We start from the raw sequence: 27,341 nt of genomic DNA on the forward strand, positions 1-27,341 counted from the left end.
AAATATAAAGTCAGATTCAATAAAAATAAAAGAATTCACCTAAAAAGAATGATCTTTATAATTTATCCAATCTCTTAAGAGATTAGACACGTCAAACTTTATTTATCAGAAATAAGTAATTGTTTCTCCAAATTTCTCTTATTATTTCTATCCCCACTAAAAAATAGATTTCAACAAACTCTCAAAATAAAAAAAAAAACGGTTATCTTTTAATAAAGGTAAAATGAACTACTCCAAAAGATAGTTATTAACTGACACTACTAAAGTATATTCACATTCTAATATACTAAAAATTTGCCTAAAGTCTTTACTAACTTAAACATCAGAGTCTCTTGTAAGTACCACCTCCTACCTCCTTACGAGAAACTCAGATGGCAGTACCTCGACGTAAGAACAAGTTGAACACGCTCTCATAAGGAGTTTGGGCCTCACACTCAGATCCAAATTAACGTTTCAGACCCTCAAAATAAATACTAAATAAAATAAATTTTAATTATTTTTACTAATATTTTTTGTTATCAAATATTTACTTAAAAAAAATACAAATAAAAAAAGATATCATTATAAATTCTCCAAAAAAAAAAAGCAATTAATGTGTGTCATTCAAGTGTATACCAAGAAATAAAAATATTTATTGTTTACCATTCTAAAAATAATTTAGATAAAATGTGCTCTAGTGACATATTTTAAAAATATAATATAAATTTAAAATTTTAATGTATTTGATACATTTAAGCACTTATCTTTTTTATAATAATTGATCAAATATTTTATTTTTTAATATTTTTAAAATATATTTTCAGAATATATGTTAGTCAAATCTAAAAAAGAATATTAAATATATTGTGTGTTTAAGTCATTAAACACTTTTGATTTTGAGTTATTTTTTTAAGACATGCATTAATATGATTTTATTTTATTTTTCACCACGAATCTGTAACACGTGTCATAAATGAAATCCTTCCCTAAACAGCAGATTATTTCAACCCAATTACATTCTTTGTGATTTTCAAGTCAATATGTCATTAACAGTATGTATCTACTATGAAAGGAAAAACATAATTCAATTAAAGACATTTTTTTTCCAGAATTAAAGATTTTAAAATGGTACAAACATCTATAAATTTAATGGGCTTTTTGTTAATGAGTGCCTTAAGATATTTATTAAAATTATTTTATTTAAATTAGTCAAGTGGTTAACTTACTCTTCATCTTAAATAAATATTGAAAGTTTGAATCTCACTTTATGTACTCAGCAAGCCAATAATCTATTGTTTAACAGCAAATCCTTAAATGAAATTCAAAATCTCTCAGGTTAAGAAATACCGTGAGCAATTAAAAAAAATGACTTCACTTAATTTTTTTTCGTTAAATATACAATAGATGTTTTAAAAATTTAAAATATTGTCACCAATTTTTAAAAAAATATATTTAACTTTCCATATTACTCTTCTTACAAGTGTTTTTCTTTTTTTTTTTTTTTCGATAGTAAAAAGCCACTTTATTCTGTCTCTTTTTATTTAAATAAAAATCATTATTTATATTTTTCTCCAAAATTTCAAATATCTACACGTTTATGCATTATTAAGGTATTTCACGGGCAAATACACATATTAGTATGCCAATGAGTTACAACTTAAATGACATAGTCTTCTCATATTCACTTAACAGGTAGTGGATTTAAGTCTCCCTATCTTTAGCTATCTTTAGTTAAAAAAAAAAAAAAATACACATATTAGTATATTACTCGTGCATGAACAAGCAGATAGGGAGTTTATGACAAGTTGGCAGTTTCGCAAGACATGGACATGGAGTTTGTAATTTCTACAAATCCTCGGACGAGTTTGTTTGTCCCTTCACCATGTGTTAGTTTGATAAAAATGACAACCATTCATGCAAAAGCATTAGCCTCGACTAAATTTTCAAAGTGGTCTCCAAGATTTGCGCGGAGCACCAATTTGACCCTTGAGATTCCAATTGCACTAATTTGGACCTCTAGATTGAACTCCGGACTAAATACAGGTCCCTAGTACAATTTCAAGCATGAATCAGCAGCCGAAAAGTTGATGTGGCCCGGCCAGTGCCACATGGAATGAATGGAATGACACTGTTTTGATCCTAGGTCCGTTTTGAAAGTAAAACATCGCCGTTTTACTATGCAAAGGAATGAAAAGGTTGCTTGGTGAGAAGGGTAATCACTTACAATGTCTTCTTCCTCTTTTCTCACCAACATCAACGCTTCGTCTCCTCTATAGCTAGAGACAATGGCAATAGATTAGGGCAATGCTGCTTCGTCGTTGATTTGTTTCGTTCTTTGAGCGAAAGTTGGAGGAAGTCCCATGGAGAGCTATTGAAGTATAGGGTGGGAAGTTATTTAAGCTATCTTCAATATCAGTTTTTTTTTTTTAAATATTTTTTTTGGCTCATTTATCATTCTTCCCTTGAGGGGTTGTTTTAGTTTACTCTTTTCGTTTGCATTCATAATTTTTTCGGAATGATCTGTTGTTAGAGTTTTTATTGTTTATATATTTGAACGAAGTTTGGATGCTCTGTTTTTGTTGAATAGAACAGGGACTGTTTTTGATGGTGTCGTGTGTGTTTGTTTTTTTCTTTAGTTGCATGTGGTTTAAGTTTTTTCTTGTTTTGTTATGATGCAGATGGATGCAGTTTTAGATATAATGTTTCATCATAGAAAAAAATTTGAAAAGGATAAAGATGAGAGGTTGGCTTATTCTTCTGGCAATAAGAATTGTTTGGGTGAGGTTGATATGAACAGATTAGATGTGTTCTATCTGAGAAACTACTAATGAGTTAGATTATGACAAAATGAAGGAAGTGGGGTTGAGACGTTTAAACTCTGATAATGAGTTGAGAGAGTTGTGTTTTTTTAGGAGAAAAAATGGTATTATTGATGTGTACATTGAATATGGAATTTCATCACCGGAGATACTAAAAAGGACAGTAGGTTATAGTATACCTTGATGACCAAGTAAGGGATCTTAGAGAATAAGCAAAGTTAAATGTCACCACTGTCCAAAACCCTTGTCCCAAAACTACTACGGTAAAGCTACTTCCGTTGAGTGTGAGCAAAGCAACTAATGATCCTAAATCCACAGTGACCAATACTCCGCAAGCTAAAGAAATAGTACCAAGGCCTATCAATTTTAATTCGAAATTAAAGCTTAAGCCTAAGACAGTCTCAAAACCCACACAAAACAAAGTGACTAAGATCAAGAGATACTGATTGAGATCTTCCACCCTCAAGACTTTAGAAAAAGTTGTTTTAAAATCAAAAGATAGATGGAGGTGATGCCATATTTGTTGTCACATAATTTATAAAATTGAATAAGATACAATGTACTGTGAGATAAGATCTTATTAGCTAGTTTCAAGAGTGCTCATCGAATAGTATGCTGATATTCAAAGTGAATGTTTTGAAACGTAAGAATAGAAAGAATGAATATAAACTTGGCCTCAATTGAAAAAGTTTCTGTAAATTGTAGGGAATTAAGAAATGATACTTATGTATTTTGAGTTGTAATAGAATAAATAAATTTTTTATCTTTAATTAAAAAATTAAACTATAAATATACTTTTATTGATGTAGAAAATGACAGTCTAAGAGAACTGAAGAAAAGAAAGTCTCAAACAGGAAACAGAAATTTCCTTCTGCTAGTAGCTACCTATATAGCATCAGCCAAATCTAAATATGCAAAACAAACGTTACAATATGAGAGAAGTCATAATGCTAGTCACCTAAAACTAGATATTGTATCATTAATTGATACTCTCTACCTGAATTTGTTGATGTTCAGGCAAAAGTTCTGACACTAACACAAATAAAATCATGTTATAGAATGTTCAAATATGCTGAACGCAATGTCAGAAATCGTCTTTCTGCATGAACTTAAAAAAAGTAAACCAATCAATCAATCTAATACAAATGAGAAGCACTGAACTCTTTCAAAAATGGCTATATATGAATTGCTGTTTATCGTGGAATATACATCTGCGAGGTTCCTGAAAATCTACTCTAAATGGCCCAAAACAGAATATATCCTAAATATAAGTTAAGCAGATAATTAATATGGCACATTTTGATTTTACAGAATTCCTAGGGCTGCTCACAAAAGGAAGATCAAAACCAATGTAATGTACAGTAATCTTACTCTAAATCACTTTTGCAGCACAATCTTTAGCCGTGATTTCATGCTAGCTCGTCTTGCAACATCCCATGCCTTTGGAGGGGCATATACACCAATCTGTGAAGCAAAGAATGACTCGTACCCTGGTGAATCGAATGCAAACCCAGTGTGCTTTGATATTGCAGGTGGGAGCCGAGATACAGCGTAGCTCCTTGCTTGATCTTCCGTAAGCTGGTTCTCTACCTCCAGCAATTTTGCCCTACCGGTGTCATTAAGCTCATTCTTGTGCATTTCTTGAACAATTTGAAAATCATAGGGGAAGAACCATCTTTGAACCCTGTAACCACATGAACTAAAATGAACATAGCACAAGACCCTTCAGTAAGGGTGATAATAATATAAACAGACACATCTGCATAACAAGGTTTTATTCGAAAGTTGTATATCTTTCTGCTTTGAGCTAATGTGCTGCATCTTACCTTTGAAGCCCCATGAGGATATTGACATCCCCATCAATAAAACATACAGGCAAAGGCAACGTATGGAGTTATTCAATCTGAAACTTACCCTTGGTAAACAAAGTCACAGAAGAGTGCAGCAACGGGAACAAGTAGTAGTATGAAGTAGAAATAGAATGTACTCATCAAGACAAAGATGACAAAATAAACATTCTGCAGCAGATAGTAGAAACAGAACTCGGTTAGACAGGTTTTTATGGGTTTATAAGGAAGGTTCCAAATTTTTTTCAACAATGTAGACACAGGAAGTGGCAATTCACCTGTCGACCAAAAAGATGACAAATCAACGAGTATATAAAAACAAAAATAAACCAGGCTAATATACTTCCACCGACACTAATATAGTGCCATCTTGTGATTGAATTACAGATCAAAAGCAGTCGCAAGTTGACAGTTATTACAACACATGTGAACGCCATTGTACTGACATCCCAGAGTCCAAATATCTTTCCATCTGAGTTCTTAGCAGTCAGGTTTGTTGTGCCCACAAAATAGAAGAATATTAGAGACTGGTATATAGAAAAAAAGGCATAGACAGCCACAACTCTCCACTTGAAGAAGGCATTCTTTATTCCCTCCTTGTATAGCTCAGGATACTTCTTGGATAAAGACGCACTGACATCCTGCAAAGACGCATATAACCTTTCAAAACATATCATCCATGAAGAAAAAATATATTGCAAGTTTCACAAAACTTTCTTGTAAAAAGCCTAAACAGTTGCGTATAGCTTAATCCCCCCCTCCCCCCCCTCCCCCCCCCCCCCCCTCTTCCCCCTTTTCTTTTTTCCTCTCTCTCTTCTCTCTACACCACAAAAAAAGTCTCTTTTGGGTTTCAAACATGGAATAGGCACTAAATCTAATTCTAATTCAGAAGAATGGGAGCAGACAAAAATTGAAGCAAACTTAAGTCTATTTGGTCATAAAAATTCTCATACCATATCATGAGATCTCTCTTCTAAGACAATAGGACCATGAATGATTTCACATCTTAGTCAGAACTTTATAACTAGTGAATGGGGCAATATAAAAGCAAGTGACGCATGCCTCCAGTCTCCAGAGATAAAATACACACTCACAAAAGAAAATAGAGGTCCAATTTCCAAGTTGTCGTAGAAAATATGCTACCTTGTCAAATAGCCCAACAATGACCACAGGTACTGCTGTGAAGATGACATTATATAATGACTGAAACCAATCATCATAGAATCTCTGACCAGAAAACCCAGTTTGAAAAGTAAACCAAAACTGAGTGAGAGCGAATGTGAGATTCTTGTAGAAGAAGTATAATACCACCTGCAAAAACCAATTTTGAACCAGCTTTTAAAAAAAGAAAAGAAAAACTATGCATGGTCATGTATTGTGGAGTTTAGAAAAACATGAGACCTTGCATACACGTAGATATGACCAGCGGCCATGAACAAGCAGCAAATCTTCCAAGTAACGGAACTGTGCAATGGCAAAGTCACTAGCCATCACAGCTTGCATTCCTTCCAACCCACTTATACCAACACCAACATGAGCAGCTTGAATCATGCTAACATCATTGGCTCCATCACCAATACTAAGTGTTATTTTATGTGCACCTTTCTTGACCATACTTGTTACCTGTAAGTAGATTTAGTGAATGAACATCTAGTCTAGCTATACTATTCAAGGTCGATAACTTGGAAAGTTTACATGTGTCAATCAACTGGTCTTTGTCTGTTTCACTATCTAAGAAATCTTTCCATTACTGCAAAGACTTTAAAATAGTTTTATTTAATGAAATGTTATATTCTCGAGTCCAATACAATATTTGAGCCAACTATAAACAAACAACACATTCCTCTATGTATTTAACAGCTTCAAAGCATAAAACTCACTACAACAACAAAAAGAAAAAGCCATTTTAACTTTTCTCTTCAACCCAACCCCTCCATCGTTTCCATCAATTTAATTTCACTCTTCCACTGGTTTTACTAAAATGCACAGAATTCTTAATATTTTAAAAATATATTAAAAATTATAAATGTGGTTTACATGAAAATCATTATAAAAAAAGAATTTAAAATGTATAGTTGTTTTAAAAAATTATAATTGATTTACACTTCATTTTTATGAAATGGTTTTTACGCAAAATGATTTTATATAATTTGTCTAAATTGGAGGCTTGGAAGCCTGAAACAGTGGACCAGAGTTTGGAGGCAGAATAAATAAAATGATACTTTTTAGATGCTGAAATTTGAAATATATGATGAATAACAGAGTTAGTTTATTATATGAAATTAATTTTTGGATTATCTATAAACCTATTTTCTTGCAAAGGATGAAAAAAAACATTTATTTTTTATAATTAGAAATATTTTAAAATAAATATAAAGCTAAACATAAAATATTCCTCCAAAGACTAATATACAAACATAAACAAGATCTTACAGTTAAAAATAAAACTATTTAATAATGCTAAGCTTTAAACAATGATTCTATAGAATTCTTTCCTTTAAAAAAGAGAGAGGAAAATAATGAGAAATACATTGTTTTTCTTATAAAAGGACTAGATGTTTGTATAAATCAACTTTCTATTTAAACAGTGTTATTCTTTAAAATATGTGTATAATTTTTTGTCTTATTTTCCTCTTATTAAAGAACAGGGGAGAGAAAATAATAAATTAATTTCCTTTTATTCATTAAAAAACTTTTAAAATGCATTTGCTTTTATAATTTTGTTGATATAAAAATAGTTGTATATAATATAACCCTTTTGAAACTTAATCGGCTAGAATATTGATAATGATAAGAATTTAAAACTGATAATATTATTATTCTTATTATTATTTATAAGTTATCTCATATTTTTTAGTAAATTTCACTTATCACCCCTCTAGTTGACCAACATATACACTAACCTCCCTTAATTTACCCATTTATATATAGAATACCAGAATTATCTCGTTCTTCTCCATTCCTTACTAAACATAAGAAGGTTGGATAAGGTTTGGTAGAGGAAGGATACATTTGCATTTTATGTCACAAGTTATTTAGTTAGGATATGTTGGAGTTGAACAACTAATTTATTTTATTTTATGTTTTAAGACTTCATTAGAAGAAAATTTATCTCGTACATCCGTCCTGAACACAAGACGGTATTTGGTAAAATTTCCCAATACAAGCAGCACCAACTTCTGCTACAAACTATTGCCCAAACTAGAGTCAAAGCATCTTTCCTTATACTAGCATAAGTTCTCTACATATAAACAATAGCAGTAAGAAGTTATTGAACAGAGCATCAGTTTTACCTGTGCTTTCTGTAAAGGAGAAACTCGGCAGCAAACGACAGCATGACAGTTCAAACCTAAATCCAGCAGCATCACTCTTAAACTTGGATCCAACGCATACATTAGACACTTTCCATCAATTACAAGTGCTAATTTTGGTGCAGATCCAGAGTTAAAATAGCTCTGTGCTTCCTCAGTGCATTTCTTTAGCTCTTTTTTCACTTCATCTTTAATAAATCGTGCAATTTCCACTTGGTCACCCTAAAAGTCGAATAACAACACAGTTGCTACAATTAGAAACAATAACTGAGCATGTGGAAGCCAAAAAGAGCAGCTTACCTTTTCTTCAACTTCTCTTATCGCATCAGTTTCTGAGCTGATAATAAATTTCTTCATCTCATTGTTTATTAAATTGCATGCTGCAGCAGAGGATTAATAAAACGAGAGTGAACAAAGTTTTTGGGCGCACAAGGTTCAGGACACAAGAAATCAACTGACCCAACAAGAGACTCACCGTAGGCTATGTTTATTGCTGTTTCAATCTTGTCCCCTGTAAGAACCCAAATTTTGATACCAGCCTTTTGAAGAGTCCGTATGCAAGCTGGTACTCCCTCCTGAAGCTTGTCTTCGATGGCGGTGCAACCAATTAAAGTGAGACCATTCTCAATAAGTTCCGCAACCTGTATTATTTCTAGAAATATCAGTAAGAACAGAATAATTCATTCTAGAAAATTTATAATGTAATTTCAAATTTTTAATAGCTTGAGATTTAGAACATAGCCTGACTTGAAAAGTGACAAGAATACTTCTAGTTTTTAAAATAAGAAGTGAAAAGTCAAACAATTGGAATAAAAATATGCAGCTACAAAGGTAAATATAGAATTACGAAAAAGTAGCACAAGCATTAATCTCTATACTAACAATTATCAGGTTTCCACATTTTGGTTGCAGCATGTAATTTAATGAACAATAAGATGATATGGTTAGATGACAGGTTTAGCTTTCCATATTTTAAGGAAGTAATTCTTGATTTTCCAAATTTTGTAGCTTTATGCTTTGCAGTTCTTTCAGGGTTTCAAGCGGAAACTCACTTTAATAATTAAGTTAAAAAAGAGCCCAATAAGTCCTTTAGGAAGCAGAGCCACCTTCAATCAGAATCGAAACTAGCATTTGTAATTGATGGCAAACGCCTCATGGGTTGAACCCAAGCTTATGAGTAATGCTAGCAGGCTACTGAATTTTCATGCTTTTTCAATATGCTGAATAGCACCGTCGTGACTTTCTAATTTTTACACTTCAGCTAGGTTTGGTAACAAAGACAAGCATATGAATCAAAATAATATACCCCTTTCTGATCCTTTTAGGAACCAATCGGATTTTAACAAGACAAAATGCAAAAGCAAAGCAGTCTCTACATTGACAGAACTTTACAGAGGAATAATAAAAACAATAGTTTAGTGCACTATGACTACCCATTGAGGTAAGCTATTACAAAAATGTAAACCATTTGATGCTTAATATTCGCGAAAAGCTACCATAGCAGGATAAAAATTACCTCATCTAACTTCTTCTCACGATCACGTAGAGAAGACTTGGCCTGGATAAACTTCTCATTCCAGCTTTCATAAGCATCAGGATGCAATTCTTTGTAGGCCAGGCATAATGTGCGTAGTCCAGCAGATCCAAATTGTTCCAGATGCTCTCTTGTCAAGTTCCTGATTTCATTATTACCATCAGCCAGTCTCTCAAAGATTACAGTATCAGCACCCTGTTATAAGCAAGTCCTTAAAAGATGTTTGTTATCTGATTAGCCGAAGGTAAGCAATTTTTCATAATGGAGAATCCTCAAGAAGGTATTACCTTGCAGTACAATACAAGCCTCCCATCTGGATAACGACATACAACAGACTGACGCTTCCTTGTACTATTAATGGAACAACGATTACAAGTATTGTTAAAAAGAAAAGTTTCAAATCTTAAAATCTAAACTATAGCAGCATGAGGGAAGGGATGGTTACCTATTAAACTCGAGTACATTTAAAATTTCATAGGATACATCTTGAGTATGGCCAATCTTCTCCACATGAGATTCACGAACATATATAGCTGTTGGTGTGCGTCTGCCAAGGTAAAATACTGATCAGGATCAACTCAAATAGAAATAACCTAAAGCGGCAGCACTATTAATAAACCAATAGCAGAAGCAATTATTAAAGGTATATTCCATACACCTCAAATCACTGCAAGTCTCAAATGAAAGGTAAATTCAGACACAGGCCTTACCCCATTCTTTCAGAATAAGGAAATTTCATTATGAGAACATGGAGGCCAATAGAACAGGAAGAATACAAGATGGCCTCTGTAACAAAGATGCAGATGAGGCAAGTTTGACAGAAAGTGCATAAAAATCCCAGCTCAATAAGAAGTCCCAGACTAAGGATAATTTGCAAATATGCAAGCTTCGTTATAAAAACACTTAACATGGAAAATTCTTGCAGTGTGGCTTAATTGGAACTGGCATAGATGAAAGTGAAGTAACTTAACCACTGAGAGCTACATCTGGAAATTAATTATTCAAGGGATGCACATCACACTATAATGTGCAAAAAGCCAGTGAGTTGCTAGCTAAATTGGAACTGGCCCAGATCTTTATGACTTGGTCATGATGTTAATATTCCTTCCCTATCAAAAGACTAAACTATTATGTAGTTGTACAGAGTAACCATGGAAGTTTGATATGATTTGTTGAACTAAACAGACAGTTATGCAGAAAATATTAATAATTCTGTACCTGTAAAAAAAGAAACCAAAGTTCTTTGCAGCAATAACCAAAGCAGACTCATCAGGAGACGCAGCTTGATACTTAATCTTTTCAGGGGACTCTTCACCCTCAGGAAGTACTGTATGACATATAGCAAGACATCTGAAGAACCCCTATGTAGCGAAACAAATCATCACACGAGCACATAGTAAGTAAGCAGTTTTTTTCTCATAATTAAAGCATTTTACCAGAAAAAAGGAAGATACAGTATCAAACAGCACATCGTTGAACAAAATCATCTTCTCTTTGAGCAAATATTAGTATTTAAGATGAAGGATCTAGATTATGCCAGCTAGTTGAAAATTAGGCAATATAGACATTACACCTGGTTAGTATGCAAAAATAAGGAGTTTGACATTCTTATTCTTATTCTTATTACCAACTACATAGTATAAACCCAAAATTTATTAACATCCATAAAATTGCAGCAGATTAAGATCTCACAATAGACTAGGAAGTGAGTTTTCATCATCAAATCCAAGTGGATACACTACTTTCTCAATCCATGACAAAATTTGTCAAGAAAGCAATATGCTTCTTTCTGAGGCATGTGTCCATAGTAAGAGTATTCAAAACTATTGCATCAGTAACATTGAGCCAAATAATTCAAATTGTTCAGAAGATGAGAAGAACTCAGAATCACAAATTCTCTTCTAATAAAATTTCTTTTCCAAAGACAAAAAAAAGGTAAATGCCAGCTCCTCCAATGTGGAAAGCATGCAAAGTGAAATTTCAGTGTGCAAAGGTTACAGACGAAACACAGTGCTTATGAAACTATAAAGCAGAAATTATAGATGATGAGACCAACAAGAAAGACTAACCCCCATATAAATAAGGAGTAACAGATTTCTAAGTTACCCAGCTGATCAAGTTCAGTTGTATGTTCTCATGACACATGGACACAGTTGAAAAACTTTGTATAGCTTCTTCTAGGAAAAACACAAACAATAATTTCCGAATAACATGAGACATGCAAGTAGATGGATTTATGTAAGAACATTTCTACCTAGCAAAAAATCAAACATGAGTTATGAAACAGGAAATTCCAAATTTTTGCCACTACTTCAAAGTCAAGCAGAACTATTTACCTTGCAGATATCAGGATTAGACTCATTCCTCCATGCTCCTCTCATAATCCTAGTATCATCAAAATTAAAACCTTTCTCTTGCACTGCATTGGGTGATCTTTTTTCCTGTAATGAAACATAACACATTATAATTTATAACTGCAATCCCTGGACATAGACCTGTTATTTTCTTACCATGCAGAAACATCTTACCTCAATTTTCATGCCATTGCGCTCTGCTATTCCCCTTTCAATTTCTGTCACACCATGTCCATACACCTCCCCACCAATTGAACACTTGAAGAACTCCATTAAGTTTCTTGTAAGAGTCCCAGTTTTGTCAGAGAAAATGTATTCCACCTAGTCAAATCATCAAGAAAATTGTGTATCTCAGAAATTTGGTGAGGAAAACAAATAGATCTTGCAATCAGACATCTACCGTAAATATGCACTTTATGTTAATTCAAGTCTAAAAATTTTCAACAATACATAAAGTGGGAGACAAACAGAGGAAAAAGTTAGATAATAACGAAGGTTTAAAAAGTAAAAAGGAAAAAGATTTAATAGCTAGGTCCTATATGTATAAGCCATGCAACAAAGCTACCAATCCATCTCTTTGTATATGATAACATTGATGATTACCATCTTATCTTTCTTCATTATGGTTGTAAGTCTGTAAAGAAAACTGACCGAAGCCTGTCGGTAGGGAACCTTTTGTCTACTTTGGAAAAGATGTGACTGTTCCCACTAAAAAAACACCTTTATTATGGTGTTCTTAAATGGTTATTTGTTTAATTCTGGAGCCCTTGCATTGATTTCTTTATTTCTTTTACTATTTCTCATTTGTTTTTTGTCCATTTGAGCACATCTTATTCTCTCTTTGCGCTTTCATCAATAACAACTGTTTTTCTGTCAAGGGGGAAAAATTTGGTAGCAACTTACCTGCCCAAGTTCTTCATTCAGATTTGACGTCCTAGCTAATGCAGGCGTATTGGTTTCACTATGATACATATGCAAGTCCTTGTTAATAAACTGAGCAGACTGGATAAATTTTATCATCTGATAAAAAAATAAAATTATTAACATTTTGGCTTATTGGGAAACACATTTTATGGGCACATATATGACTGAGAAACAAACCTCTATAGAGACATAAAGAGAAATGGGAATGATTGAAGAGTATAGTGTGATAAGGGTAAACATAGTCAGAATAAGAACCTGAAAAAATGAGAGAGTCAACAAATATTCAGTTAAAATAAACAAAACAAGGAGATGATATTGTTATTGACTTTGCAATTATAAAGTACCAAAAATCTGTTGTTAGGGTTAAACTGTGATGAGCCCTCCTCAATTGAATCAAGATGCAAGTAATAATATTTCTTGTCTACGAAGAGTGCACTGTAATGTCAACAAAAATCTAACATTCAAAACAGAATTAATTCATACTACTAATTATTAAATAAGAGATCCCCAATCTGGCCATACTTCTGTTAATTTTTCAAAATTTCAGTCATAATTCAATTAAACATAAAGAGCAGGGATCCACTTCCATCGGGTTGTTGACTTACACCATCAAATAACTTTTTTATCTACTATGAATTTCGTCAATCCAACCATTGAATGACATTATTTGATTAGATAATCAAATAACCAAATTTTATAAACTTCAAACATCAGTAAATATGCAATCTAATGGTCGGTATTTACTTGTGTTTTGAAACTATATTATAGTTCAAAATTGAGTAGTATGGTGATATATCAAATGGCTTCCAAATTTTGGGAAATTTCACATAATTGGTCTATAGGGTCAAATGTCTCAATTAAACAGTTGGAATTACAAAATTTGTAATCTATAAAAAGTTATTCACAGTTGTAAGTGGATCATAAATATTAAAAGAGCTACTCTCTGGAACTTCCACACTTTTACAAAATATTATTAGTTATAACGTCTCGTCATGCTAATATATTAATAATAATAGTAAATCTAATATAGAGTTGAAACAAACCAACTCTAGTGCCTTCTTGATAGTGTGCTCACATTCCAGGAAAAATTAGTAATGAATTGGAAGAGGTCCAGGAAAAATCATTATTTAACTCACGCACCTGCCCGTGGCTCCAACAAAGCACATCACAAAGAGAGTTACAAATAGAGTGAGTATGAGCTTGTCAAGTTTCCTCTCCAATGTACTTCTTTTGGAAGGAACGTTCATTGAATTCATCATCACCTGCAATGTTATTCAAATTGTCTGTAAGACAGAATCCAATAAACAATCACAGAAGGTAACCATTTTATTATGAAAGAGGATGGGAAACAAAAAGGAGATATTTTCAGTTTATGTTTTTTAAAATTTTGTACAGAAACTCGAGGGAAAGAGTCTTGGCTTTTTCCACAATTTCCTACACAATGTTTTAAACTGGAAACAGAAAACAAACACCCTCAGTTTAATTTATAGAAAAACAAAAGAAAACAGGTAGTATGAATTGCTTAGGTTTAATGCTTTTATTAAACAATATTGCGCTCAGAAAATTGATATTTAAAGATAAAAAGAAAGACTAATTTACTAAACATTAAGCTTGTTACAAATGAACCATTAGCAACATGAGAAATATGCATTGAACTCTATAAAACACTGGTAAGGCAGCTGAATTGCCTCCGCTTAAAGAGGTTGATCGAATATTTTGCATCATTAGGAAGAAGAGACATTTGAGTGATTGTTAGTGGAAATTTCACAAAACGCAATAATTGACAGCAAGAAAAGACTCAGGAAACCTGGAACAATATGAAAAAATGTTGGAGATTCCAAATCCCATTGATATTGAAACTTCGGGTGGTAAATATCAACCAAGGAGAGTATATCAACAACAATGAGCAATAGACACCTGACACCATACGGACACAATGACACACCAAAATAATAAAAAAAAAATAGTGTTGACAGGGACATGTACACGGCACACACACACACACACACACAAAAATAGTGTTGACAGGGACATGTACACACACACAAAAGTGGAGCATATCATGTATCTTGTATATCCCCTATTTCTGTTTCCCTCTAACAAAATATGGGGCTTGGCTCTTTCTTTTTCCATTAGACTGGCTATGTTAAATGAAACAAAATATTGAGTGACAAAGGATGAGCATGAACATAAATTAAGTGTGGCAGAGATGAGAATGCTGAGATGGATGACCAGCCACACACGTATGGACAAAATAAGGAACGAAGTTATGAAGATATAAGAGAGGAAGTTGGAGTAGCACCTATGGTAGAAAAGATAGTAGAATCTCATCTCAGTTGGTTTGGGCATGTGAGAAGAAGATCGACAGAGCATCCAATTAGGAGAGTGGATGAGATGGAAAGTAAAAGGGGAGGAATTGTAAAGGAAGATCCAAAAAGACCATATATAAGGTGGTCAAAGGAGATCTCCATGTAAATAGTTTTATTGTAGACATGATACATGATAGGACTTAATGGTGTTGTTTGATCCATATAGTCGACCCCACCCAGTGGAATAATGCTTTGTTGTTGTTGTTGTATCACAAAAAAAGTCCTTAATGAGTTCGTCATAAGAAAATTAGTCATGTACAAATACATGTATAAGAAGGAGAAGGGGGGGGGGGGGTGACACTGAAACAAAAAACCCAATCAAAGTGATCATTTAAGGATTCACCTCATTTTCTTCAGTGAGAAAGTTTCTTGTTTCCAACCGTGGCTCATCGAGAGAAAGATTAGAAACTTTTTGAAAGAAAGAAGGCGAATAATAATAATAATAATAATAATAATAATAATAATAATCTATTTCCTATGTATCCACCCTGAGTTCATGTGTGTCCAAGCTGTATCTAATGGAGAAAAGGTTGTTTGAGAGATGCCACAACAGCAGTGGTGATTCACCCAAGAGAATAATGGAGAGAAAAACCATCAATAAAATATTAAAGAAAAAAATTATGGATGATTTGATAGCGTGAAATTCTCAAAGCATACTCAAGAATAGAGTTTCAAATTTCAATTAAGACCTCAGCAGCAAAATAGTGATAGTATAGGTCATGAAGGATGTACCAATATTAAGGGTTAGTCTGGATTGGCTTTTGAAAAAATATCTACATTTTAGATTTTATTTTTTTAGTAGATAAATCTATTTCACATTTGGAAAGACTTTAAAAAGCACTTTCAATTATTAAAAATACTTTTAGTTTTATTTGGATAAAAATGAAAGAAAATACTTTTTGAAAATGAATTACATAAAAGGACATGCTGGAGAAATGCCCCTAGTCAGAGACTCAGAGTGTTTAGCTTCAGTTATGTTTCTTGTTTCTCGCTTTAGCTTGTAAACACTACTTCACATTCTTTGTGATGAGAGATGTAATGAACATGTCAACAAAATAATAATGCACAATGCTCTCTATACTAAACAAGAGAAAGAAATTCAAAAACTTGCAGAACATAACGCTATTCAAATGATGATAAAATTGAAAAGAAATAGATGGGTATAACGCAAACATTACAACAATCCATATCAAATAAGACAAATAATAGCATAGCATCTGTGCTATATTTACAAATCAATCACATTACATGTAGACTATCTTATGCAGCAAGCATGTCATTAGTAATGCATTTCGACAATTAATGCGTCACTACCAAACATGTGTATAACTATCTACCAGGTAACAGAACATGGAATAAATATTGCAGAGTTATAAAAATAAATATAAATCATTAACAACAAACCTTTGTTTCATGTCCTGTAAAAATAACCACCGTAACAATATACTCCGTATTCCTGAGACTGCATCCCTGAATATGCAGAAGATTCAATAAACCAATGCCAGTTCAGTTTCATAAACTTCCCATAAACAAAATATTGCTATCTATTGATTGTAAAAATAAATATATAATATATTTGTTGAGATAGTATACAGATTTATGTCCTGATTTTCCTTAATTATGATTGATATGAATATCCAATTAGATGTAATTATTTATGCTTAAGGAAAATTAGTATCAGGCAATTATTAGGTAAGAATGGCAAGATGCCTGCATATTGTAATGGTTTCTATACAGTTTAACCATTGAAAAAATTATTTACATCTCTATTTTCTCCATGCTACTTTCAAGTTTTTTAAATGAAATCCAACAATGAAGGTGCATTTCAATCATCAATGCAACAATTATAGCTAGTTTATGAATAAAATGGAGCTCACAACAAAATATACTTTAAACAGAACTAGTAGAAAAAGTACAACATACTCGCAGCAAAACTTGATTTGGACTGAGAGGCAATGTTTGATTGTCCAATATAAGATTTCCAGTAAAGGTATACAGCGAATTGTTTGGTTGTTCACATTGAATTTCACCTGCCATGCATTATAAAACAGCTACTCATAAATTTAAATGCATAAAATCAAGAACAAATTTTGCATTTATCATTAGAATTGACACGTCCCCATCAATATGATTATATGATGATGATACTTGCACTGGTTTCACAATAATATGCCTAAACAAATTAAAATGAAAGGCAATCAGCTTGATAGAGCCATACAAAAGTAACGAGCAAGAGAATTACAATTTATAAATTTCCAACATACTACAATTTAAGGAACAAATAATAGACAGGCAAATAAGCCATAAAAATAAACAAAAAACCACTTTTCAGACATAATCAAACATAAATTGATTAATTGTTCATTATGAACACACCTTTACAAGTCCCTTGATGTGCGTGTTGTGTGTGAGGAAAATTCAAAATCAAATTCACATATGTTTTGATTGCCCGATAGCTATTTCTTAATGAGACAATTTGTTTAGCATCTTTGATGAATGTTGGGTGTGCCCTTCAACCCTAGATCAACAATTATTGACTAGGTTTCTAGGGTTTGGTAGCAGGAAAGAGGCAAAACCTTTGGGCACTGTGCAATATATGCCGCTATTTGCACTATTTGCACTATTTGGTTGCAGCATAATCCACACAATTTCAATGACAGATTTCCTGACAAGCATGTTTCAAGGGATATGAGACTTCCCCTTTCAAACGAGTTGAGATATTGGAAATCTATGCTTTATAGATAAATATTTCCTTTTTTGCTTTGCTTTTGTATAAGGGAACTCTTATCCCCAATCCTCCTCATCTTAATGTAATAATTCTTTTATCCAAAAATAAATAAAGAATAAATGACCATTTGTGCCCATGCAAGATGCCCTCCGTGTGACATATGTACCCACATTAAATCGAAACTAAACTTGTACCCATGCAAGATGCCCTCCGTGTGACAAAAGTACCCTGCCTTTGAAGGGTTGGAGTGCCACGTAGGGTACTTTTGTCACACGGAGGACATCTTGCGTGGGTACAAGTTTAGTTTCGATCTAGTGTGGGTACATATGTCAGTATCTTCATCTTTTATGGATGCAAATGATCATTTATTCAATAAATAAATATAGTTCTGATCTTCATATTGAATACTCCCATCTAATTGGAGGATCACTATTCAGTATGATAGGAACCCTACCAAGCCCAAGTATATAGTCTATGCTAGAAAGATAAGGGGGGTACAATGGACCAGGACCAAAAAATGCACGGGCCAGTGGAGACAAATTTAATTTTGTTAGGATGACTAGGAGAGAGAAAATAAAGATTATGCTGAATCTGTAAACTGAGGAGGGAATTTGGTTAACCATTCGTGAGTGAAGATTAGGAGGGTGAATGGGTCGTTTAATACCCAAGACTGTTCTCAAGAGTCTAGACTCTCTATTTCTGCACTTTTTACTTGTTTTCCATACTTGAATACGTACAGAGCCTGAGTTTCACCTTGGAATATCCTTTCAATATCAATGCACAGGTTATTTCAGAATTTCTAGCTGTATTTGCTACCACATAACCCAATCATCACAGTAATTTATAATCTTTTACTTAGCGTTAACTAGTACTGATGCCAAGTAGCTGGTGAGCATGAATATTTGAACATACAAATATCGAGAAGAGATGACAAGCAACTTTAAGGGAAGGTAGATAAACCAGATAACTGGAGTAAAACAATATTTCACCAACTAAACTCTCACAAAATGGAGGATGTCAATCGATAGGATGATGTACATTTCTGAACTTATACATATCAAATTGGGAGCAGAATTCACATCTCAAAGGGATCAAGATGCATATAATCCACTGTAAGATACACAATGAACTGATTAATGCTACACTCATTACTCAGATGAATGAGCCAAAACAATGATAACGGCACAAAATGTTTATAGAAATAATACCAGAAAAAAGTTTCTATTACTGTAAATGTATAAAAGAACACATTGTGATTTTAGAAAGTTTTGGAAAGCTTGTCATCAGGTAACCAGAAACATAAACAAGTAGTGCAGATTTATAGGTTAACCAACATCAAATATAAACCTTTAAACTCAGATGCTTTCGGTGGAGTCAGGTAATCCCAAGTCTTTTCCAATGCTTTCCTTATCTTCAAGTTGGTTTCCCCATCCAAATTAGCAGTCTGTCACCCATATCCAAGGTCACTAAACTGCACTCACTACTAAACAACGTCAAGAAAAAACCAGATTGAAAATTAAAGATAGTTAAACCTCAATGTAGCAAACACCATCTGCATTTGTACTAGCCATGAAAAGCAGATCTGCTGGAAAGAATTCATCCTGCTTAACCTGCAAAAAAGAAAAGGAAAAAGTTAGCTTATAGTAATTACTGTCAGTAAATGAAATTGGCATGTTAGCATTAGCTTTATTTTTTTATTTGAAAAAAAGAGACAACTTTCAAACCTATCTCAACCACATATATTTGGAAAAAGAGATTTTATGTTATTTTTCATCAATAACCCACAAACTAACAGAAGTGAAGAAACTTTATAAACATAAATCTGTCCTACAACATTTTTTTTAAGAGGAAAAAAAACAAGGGTACAGGTGAACACTATTCAGAAAACCAGAATATGTCAAGAGGTTATAAAATTATATACACCACTGCTACATAATATTCTACAATTTAAAGCTGGAAATGGACCAGTAAAGACAACTAGGAGTGTTTCCAAATTTGGTAATGAGATCTTCAGGATATACATGAGTAAAAGTGTGTTCCACAATCACAAAGCTTATACATGGAAACTAAATCTATACCAAAAATTACATAATATGTATAGTTCCTTACAAGTACGATTGCAAAATGCAGATGTGTCAAAATGTTCTAGCAGTAGCACAGAAACTTATAGCTCACTCACCTTGACAATGTCTCCAACCTGCAACGCTTTCCAGGGTACAGAAACCCACCGTTGATCTTGCAAAACATCTACCATTTTATTGTTTATGGCCATGTCATTTTGAAAGCGCTTCTGTTATAAACATTTAACGGGGGGAAAACAATATATTAATAAGGGGAATACACATAGAAATCTTTTTCCATAATATAATCCACGAGACAGTATTGACGGTTTTTGAAACAAATGAAGCATAATGTTTTACAAACCAATAAAAACATTATATGATAAATGCCTATTCTGTATCATAGAAGCACTGACATTAACACTATACGATGGAGACACTAACAAAGACAGACCAACTATTTAAAATGGTAGGACACAGATACAGTACATACATAAATATATTTTCAAAATGTATACATTTTCAAATATTCATAAATCCCAAACTTCCAATATTCAATACTTTCTAGGCTCCTCTAAAACATTATGAAACATTTATTTTCTTATATCCTGTGCCAGTAGTTAATACTTACCATTACTAAGTTCATTTGAAAATTTTATAAAATATCAGTTTTGTTGACATTTCCAGAACTTATCTACATTATGTCCAAGTCATATTTGTAGTGTTTCAAAAAAGAAGAGAATATATATTTAGCAAAATGAAGATGTAATTATTATGTGTGTTGCACAAATGTCTGATTGAACACATGTACATGCCACTAAAATCTTGTGTCTGTGCTATCTATTATAATGTTTTCCAGAAAAATCTTGGAATGTCCCAAGTATCGGAATGATAAAATCTAAATTCCATAACCCAAACATTTCAGCTAAATAATAAAAAGAAAGCATTGTACAAGGAGAGTAAATAGTATTCATACCCAGTCCTCCCAAGCTTCCTTAATAAGAGATGCGAGAAGAACCAAGGATAGAGGAAGTACATTGGTAATTGGAGAGACAGGACTACAAAATCAGAAAATATGAGATTAGGGCTATGCAGATGAATAACCAAAGTATAAGATTAGCCAATGGGTAAATATGAAAAGCATTCGGCATAAGAAAATACATATTAAAGATAATAATCTTCACAACAATTAAAGCAGGGTAAAAAAGCATGATGAACCAACCCCCCCTCCCCTCCCAAAGTAAAAAATAAAATAAACGAATAAAAAATAAAATAAAAGAAACCAAGTAAAAGATGAACGAAAGAAAGAAAACATATACCGCAGCAGTTTGAATAGCACTTAATTGTAACAAGAATGGTAATTACCTTACAAATGAATCAGTTATAATTATGTTAGAGTATGAGCAGGACTCAATTAATTAATTAAAGCTTGTGCTGTTAAGTCAATAAAACAGTTAAGCAAATTTAGTTACTTAATTCCATTTGAGGCTTCTTCTTCTTAAAAAAGCTATAGAACTGTAAGTAAGATATCACTATTAGTCTCGAAGTGTTTTCATTGAATTTCAGATTTCATTTTCATCAAAACAGCATCCTTTTCCTTCAATTTTCTTGGCTGATTCCATCAGGTGTACGATAAATTAACAAATAGATATGAGACAAACATAATAACAAGGGTCAAGTAACAAAATTCAGGGGAAAAAGTACAATACAAATACACAGCATGATGTGAAATTTTGAACAATCAAAACCAAAATACAAAGGCAAAAAAAACTAGATAACTCGTGCTTAACTACTTTATAACAAACCAACTTGATCCTCGAACCTATCCCTTGCTTCTTAAATTACTCTGTTCAGTTAACCCAATGAACTTTCAAACCCACTAATTTCCACCATAAATTAACAAAACCTTTCACCGTCCTATACTCACACTGGACACTTCAAATCTTCCAGCATAAATTCCATAAATTCATTAACGTTTATTTATTTATTTTCAACTTTTCATGCCAATGAGGATTGAAATATCACAATAATTAGATAGATGCTACCATACTTCGTATAAGAACACTAAGCGAAAGGATATAAAATTCTCTTTAAAAAGCCGTTTTGAATCAAAACACACACAAACAGATTTGTATCTCCAACTTATCTGAGAGAGAAATCAATAATGTCTTTTACACCAGATGGGGATCAAATACCTCTTATCAACCCCAAACTTACTTGCCTTAAAGTGAAAATCTATCAATGAAAATTGGAGAATCACACTCAAACCAAATATAATGAATCTCCATATAACAGAATCTTTATTTAAAATAGAAAAAAAAAAGGGGAAAAGAAGAAAAAAAATATACTAGTTTAATATGTTGTAACCTAGCCATTTCATGGCCTGCCAACATTATCTTGCGTTAACATGGGATGCTTGTGCATCGGACTGCCATTTTGCCCTATTTCCTAGTTCATGTAGTATGATATACATGTTCATGCATAACCAAATTTCTTACATATCAAAAATAGAATGAGGAAGACAACAGTAAAATGCAGTTGTAATACATCTTATCCATACACAAATTATCGCCAATGGAGATTTCCTTAAAGCTACCACCACCGGTAACTAGTAGAAAGTAATCAACTGAAGAAAATATTGTTGCAGAAAAAGATGATGTTGTAATCATCCATTACCGATGATATTCACAAATCACAATTAAACTTGCAAGCACAAAAATAATAATCTAACTTTGAAGTTGACTAGCATTTTAATACCTAATTGGTGTGGTTGACAAAATTGAGATTGAAAGAAAGTAGAGATTAGCCACCCGTCTGAACTGCATCACAAACAAAATTTATGTCTTCTAAGTGGCAAAATACATAAATAATGTGGCAAAGGATAAAACTCATCATGAACAAACAGGATTTACCTTCAATCAGCAATCAACAACTACTGACAAGAAAAGCTATAACAAATTAACTTGAGCACATGTTGCTTTAACATTATGTATTGTAAAGAAAGTATGAGTCATTTTCTTTGTGCTCAAATAAACTAAAAATCCACTTCTACTTCACCCCAATGATTTTGTGCCAGTAGATTTATGGGAAGAGACGAAGAGTGCTAATTAAAGAGGAAAAAGAATGACACCAAGATGGTCGAACATATATAGTCAGCAATATGCAATACTTAATACCTGAAGTAATCACACAATAAAATAAAAAAAATTTATAAAAATTGAAAAAAAAAAAGTTAAAGAAAACATAAATAAAAAGAAACGATGCTCCTAGATTAAATTAACCCAAGAACCAAAAAACACAACCAACCAAACCTCTTCAATTTAAATATTTAGAAGCAAAATATTAGAAACTAATTCTTAAAAATTCAAAAGAAAATGTAAAATAGCTCGCACATAACAAATCATGCAGTCCAAAATATCCTATTTACAAGAACAGTTTCCAGAAACTACTCACAAGACTATAATTTCAAAAAGTTACAACAACAATTCATGCAATGACAACCAGAACCCATATTTTTTTGAAACATGGAAATCAAAAGCATCTCAGTTTCCTATCAAGAATTAAAAGGATAGAGTAACTAACCTGTTCAAATAATCCTTTTGGTAAAAAGGTTAAAACGTTGTATTTTGTAGTAGATATTGAATTTCCCTGAGATAATCGATATTAACTAATCAAAATGAGCAAATCTAAGTATGTCAAAAATACAAAATAATATCAACTATGAAGAGCATGTCCGAAATTTCTTGAAGTTTAAAAAACCGTAGGTTAGTAAATTGATATCAAGGTGTATGCATACATGGAGAGGTAGAAGGAAAACACAAACAGAATCTGTACGATTTCATTTCTTCAATGCAAGTTCTTAAGCAAGGTGCATCATGCTACACCCTAATAATCCATTTCCAATCTCTCTCAAAAAACTACACTTTCTCCATCCTTATGCCCTAATCAGTGGCCATCGCCTCCCTTGCCATCCATGGCGGTCCCCTCTACTTTGCCACCATCCATGAACTCAATCTATGATTTACTCCTCTTCTTCATGCATTTGTGGGGAACCCATCCTCACTCCCACAAAAGCTTTGTTTGATTCACTTAGCTTCTCCCCTTTCTTCTTTTGCATCCCATTGAAAGTTCTTTACAACAGTGGTTCACAATTTCACATGATGGTTTCCACTTCCACCAACTATTTAGCTACTCCAAATTGAAGTTCCTTGAATAACCTAGATACAATAAAGAGGGAAATACCACTAACCTCAAGTTCATTGAGGCTAGAATAGAGATAGGGATGGAATTGAAGTTCAAGGACACCAAGTACTATAACGAAGAACTGAACTGCACACTTGCCATCATCAATAAAGTTGTGAACATTTTGCTTTTTGGGTTTCTTTTGGGTCATCAATGAGGATGCTCTAGTGAATTTGAAATGCCCTAAGAATTTCAAGCTAAGATGACAAGCGGAAGCTAGTACTAGTATATATGCAACCCCCACATAAATTTTTAATCGCAAAATTGATATTCCTTTAGAGTTGGAGATCTAATTTTGATGTGGTATGCCAGTTTTCTTCCGCAGATTCCTTGATTATGTTGTTTTTCGGGGTTATGCTAATAGCTTAATTTGAGTGTGGCATTTTTTTAGAGACTTAGCTATCATAGGGTGCACAAAGTTCCACATCCAATAGTATGGAATGCTTGATATTGCAATAAAGAAAGTGGTTCTGCATTTTCCTTAGTACTTAACACCTTTTAATGCAAGGGAACTTATGAAACGGATGAGACCATGACCTGATGGTGGTGTGAGTGGCCCAATGAGGGAGCAAGGGCAGGCAAAATAAGTGGATGCCTCATCATAAACAGTGCCATTCGAGGAATAGAAATTGCACTTGCCAACAAAATAGCCACAACCATGCAAATCAGATTTTGTTAGGTCACTTAATGGCATTTTGGAGTTTGTCGTAAGTTTTTTATTGCCAAAAATAGGATTACAGGAAAGCTTTGTGTAGGTTTTCAAAATCAAGTAGGAACCAAAAACACAAGCAATCGGAGAGTAATTTACTCTTCATACAAATTTGAAAAGAAAAGGTTCCCTAAATTTGCAAAATTGAACATTTTAGCCCTTACTAAAAGAAAGACCAATATGTCTCAATTTGAAAGTTGAGAGACTGACGGCGAAAAAACAAAGATCAGGGACGTAAGTCACAATAAAAAAATTCCGGACCTATATGGGGTTTTATTCTTTAAAAAAAGAAAAGAAAAAGAAACGGCAAAATTCAACTAGCCTCTACTTCTGACTAGCTTCAACTTACAATGCTTCCCCTAAAAAGTCCGTAGTGTCCGTGCATGGAAAAATGTCACTACCAGCTATAATGTGACAGAAGGCATTTCTCAAGTAATGCCAATATGTGCATAGTAGAAGTTCTTCAACCAATTTGTAGTTAGAAAACAATGCAATTACCCGTTACGTAGAAATCTACTTGCCAAAGCCAAATTAACCACCACCTTCGTTCTAAATTAACATGAAGTGCATCATTAACCTAATATCAACATCAAGCTAACCATTAACATCATAGCTCCACTGACCCCAATCCTACTTAAACAAACACTAAACGAGTGCCACCGCATTAATCACGAATCGAAACGCAATCACGAATTGAACCAAAAACATTAGCCGCGCATTCATCAAATAATAATAATAATAATAATAATAATAATAATAATAATAATAATAATAATAATAAAATGAACCTTGAAGCGAACGGGGAAATTGGATTCACGATCATTGCAGAAGATGGTACGGTAGGAAGGTGCCTGTGGCTGGACCCGGCCGAGTCGAATGGTCTGAGAGGGGGGTCGCTGATGCATCTTGGAACTCGTTCGCGCGAAAGAAGAACCTGGTTGAGAATCAATCCCACCCAATCCCTTCATCATCTTCCGATATCATGCGTTATCACGATTCGATTATCGCTTTTTCTTCCTCCTTCTTCGTATTCGTATTCTTTCTCTTTCGTTCCGTAAATTTTGGGAAAATCTGAAAGCAGAAACCGCTCTCTTTTTTTCTCTGGTAACCGCTTTCACCTCTTTTTTCCCCATTTTGCCCCTTCTCTCTTTCTATTTTGGACCTTATATTTGCATCTCCACTGCTAAATTCTCTCTGCAGCTTTCCTTTCCCTCCATCTTCTCCGCACTCACTAGTGTGCAATTATATATGGTTTTTTTTTATTTAATAACCCTTGCTTTTTATGATGACTGTGTTTGCTATAAATAACATTCAAATTTTAAATGTTGTTTTTCTTTAATATACTACTCAGAATCTTTCATTGTCTATGAGCTTCATTGATTCTTCTTCAATATACTTGTTTTCCAGTTTTTTGTTAGTGTTGAATGCGGAAGTGTTGCGATTTTTATAATTTCTATCTCTATACAATCTGGTCACAGGGAAAAAGCATAGGAAGCGGTTCTGGTATGACAGGGTACTTCCCGGAACGTACTGTTCCATTAGTTTGAAACCATTGTTAGTTTAAGATTATGAAAAGATATTTTTAACATCTTTATTCGAGTAGTTTTTTTATTGTATAACATATAACATATTCATGATGGTTTGCCAAGCCTTTGTTTCCATTCAGATTAGCCATTGCTGCTCTGGGAGTCCCATATCAACAAGGCCCAAAAAATGAAAAAGATCTCAAACATAGGCCCAACATTATCAGCTTTTTTTTATTTTCTTACAATTTGTCATGTCGATAAATCCGATCTGATTGAATCATGCCCCAGCAAGAGGGAAAAAATAAAGTAGAAAAAGAGAGATTAGATCCAATAGGATTCACGTACCCCTTAGTATACAGTACACACACAAAATCAAAGCGTAGAAGCCACTAGTATCTAACAAGAATGCAATGAAACGAGAGCACAAATCCTGACCAATTAAGCTGCTTTCAAATCCATAAGAGTAACCTCCTTTCCCACATTAGACGAAATCTCAAATTCATGTCTGTAGTCCTTGATGGGCGACAAAGCAAATCATACTCCTTAATATATGCTAATTTTTAAGGTGAAGAAATGCTAGGTGACTTCTGATTTGAAAGAAGTAACACAATTCAGAAAGTTTGTACTGCTAAGGAAACTCGTCAACAGTTCACGATCTCCAAATCAAGACTCTATCTATGTGATGCATATTTAATTATTTAGGGGTATTAATCTAGTTTCCCTGTTTGCATAAATTATTCTCAGAGAATGCATTCACGTATGTACTCGTTAATTGTTGAACCTCAAAAAGAGATGAAAGGAAAAATCACAGGGTAAATAAGGTATGAAATAAAGCTCACCTGAATCACTAATGATATATTGCCCATTCAAGATAATGAAAATAAGAGATTTCACCATATTATTTTACAACTAATGTTGATGACGTAATCAAAGTATCCA

The 27,341-nt window shown here is 33.2% G+C and overlaps 1 protein-coding gene across 4 annotated transcripts; it reads right to left on the reverse strand.

Annotated features, from left to right (window-relative positions):
* Positions 1-3,961: 3,961 nt before the first annotated feature.
* LOC107633984 (phospholipid-transporting ATPase 3) lies at positions 3,962-26,298 on the reverse strand. Of its 4 annotated transcripts, none has more exons than XM_088508568.1 (27): positions 25,665-26,298; positions 23,508-23,573; positions 22,683-22,744; positions 20,902-20,983; positions 20,045-20,155; positions 19,398-19,475; positions 19,213-19,309; positions 17,061-17,167; positions 16,542-16,607; positions 13,909-14,030; positions 13,113-13,203; positions 12,946-13,023; positions 12,748-12,864; positions 12,019-12,165; positions 11,827-11,931; positions 10,709-10,851; positions 9,936-10,037; positions 9,778-9,841; positions 9,473-9,685; positions 8,432-8,597; positions 8,257-8,336; positions 7,939-8,178; positions 6,047-6,268; positions 5,789-5,956; positions 4,924-5,286; positions 4,713-4,816; positions 3,962-4,482 (listed from the first exon to the last, which is right to left on the reverse strand). In XM_088508568.1, the coding sequence occupies exons 1-27, from the start codon at positions 25,845-25,847 to the stop codon at positions 4,176-4,178; spliced, it is 3,684 nt and encodes a 1,227-aa protein (XP_088364694.1). In that variant the 5' UTR covers positions 25,848-26,298; the 3' UTR covers positions 3,962-4,175. The 4 variants fall into 4 exon arrangements, with proteins under 4 accessions (XP_088364694.1, XP_088364697.1, XP_088364695.1 ...); XM_088508571.1 differs by having other exon boundaries at positions 22,683-22,739; positions 25,665-26,097; XM_088508569.1 differs by lacking the exon at positions 23,508-23,573 and having other exon boundaries at positions 25,665-26,091.
* Between the last annotated feature and the right edge of the window lie 1,043 nt (positions 26,299-27,341).

This window comes from Arachis ipaensis, chromosome B3 (genome assembly GCF_059453495.1).
Source record: "Arachis ipaensis isolate K30076 ecotype BB chromosome B3, ASM5945349v1, whole genome shotgun sequence".
Lineage (NCBI taxonomy): Eukaryota > Viridiplantae > Streptophyta > Magnoliopsida > Fabales > Fabaceae > Arachis > Arachis ipaensis.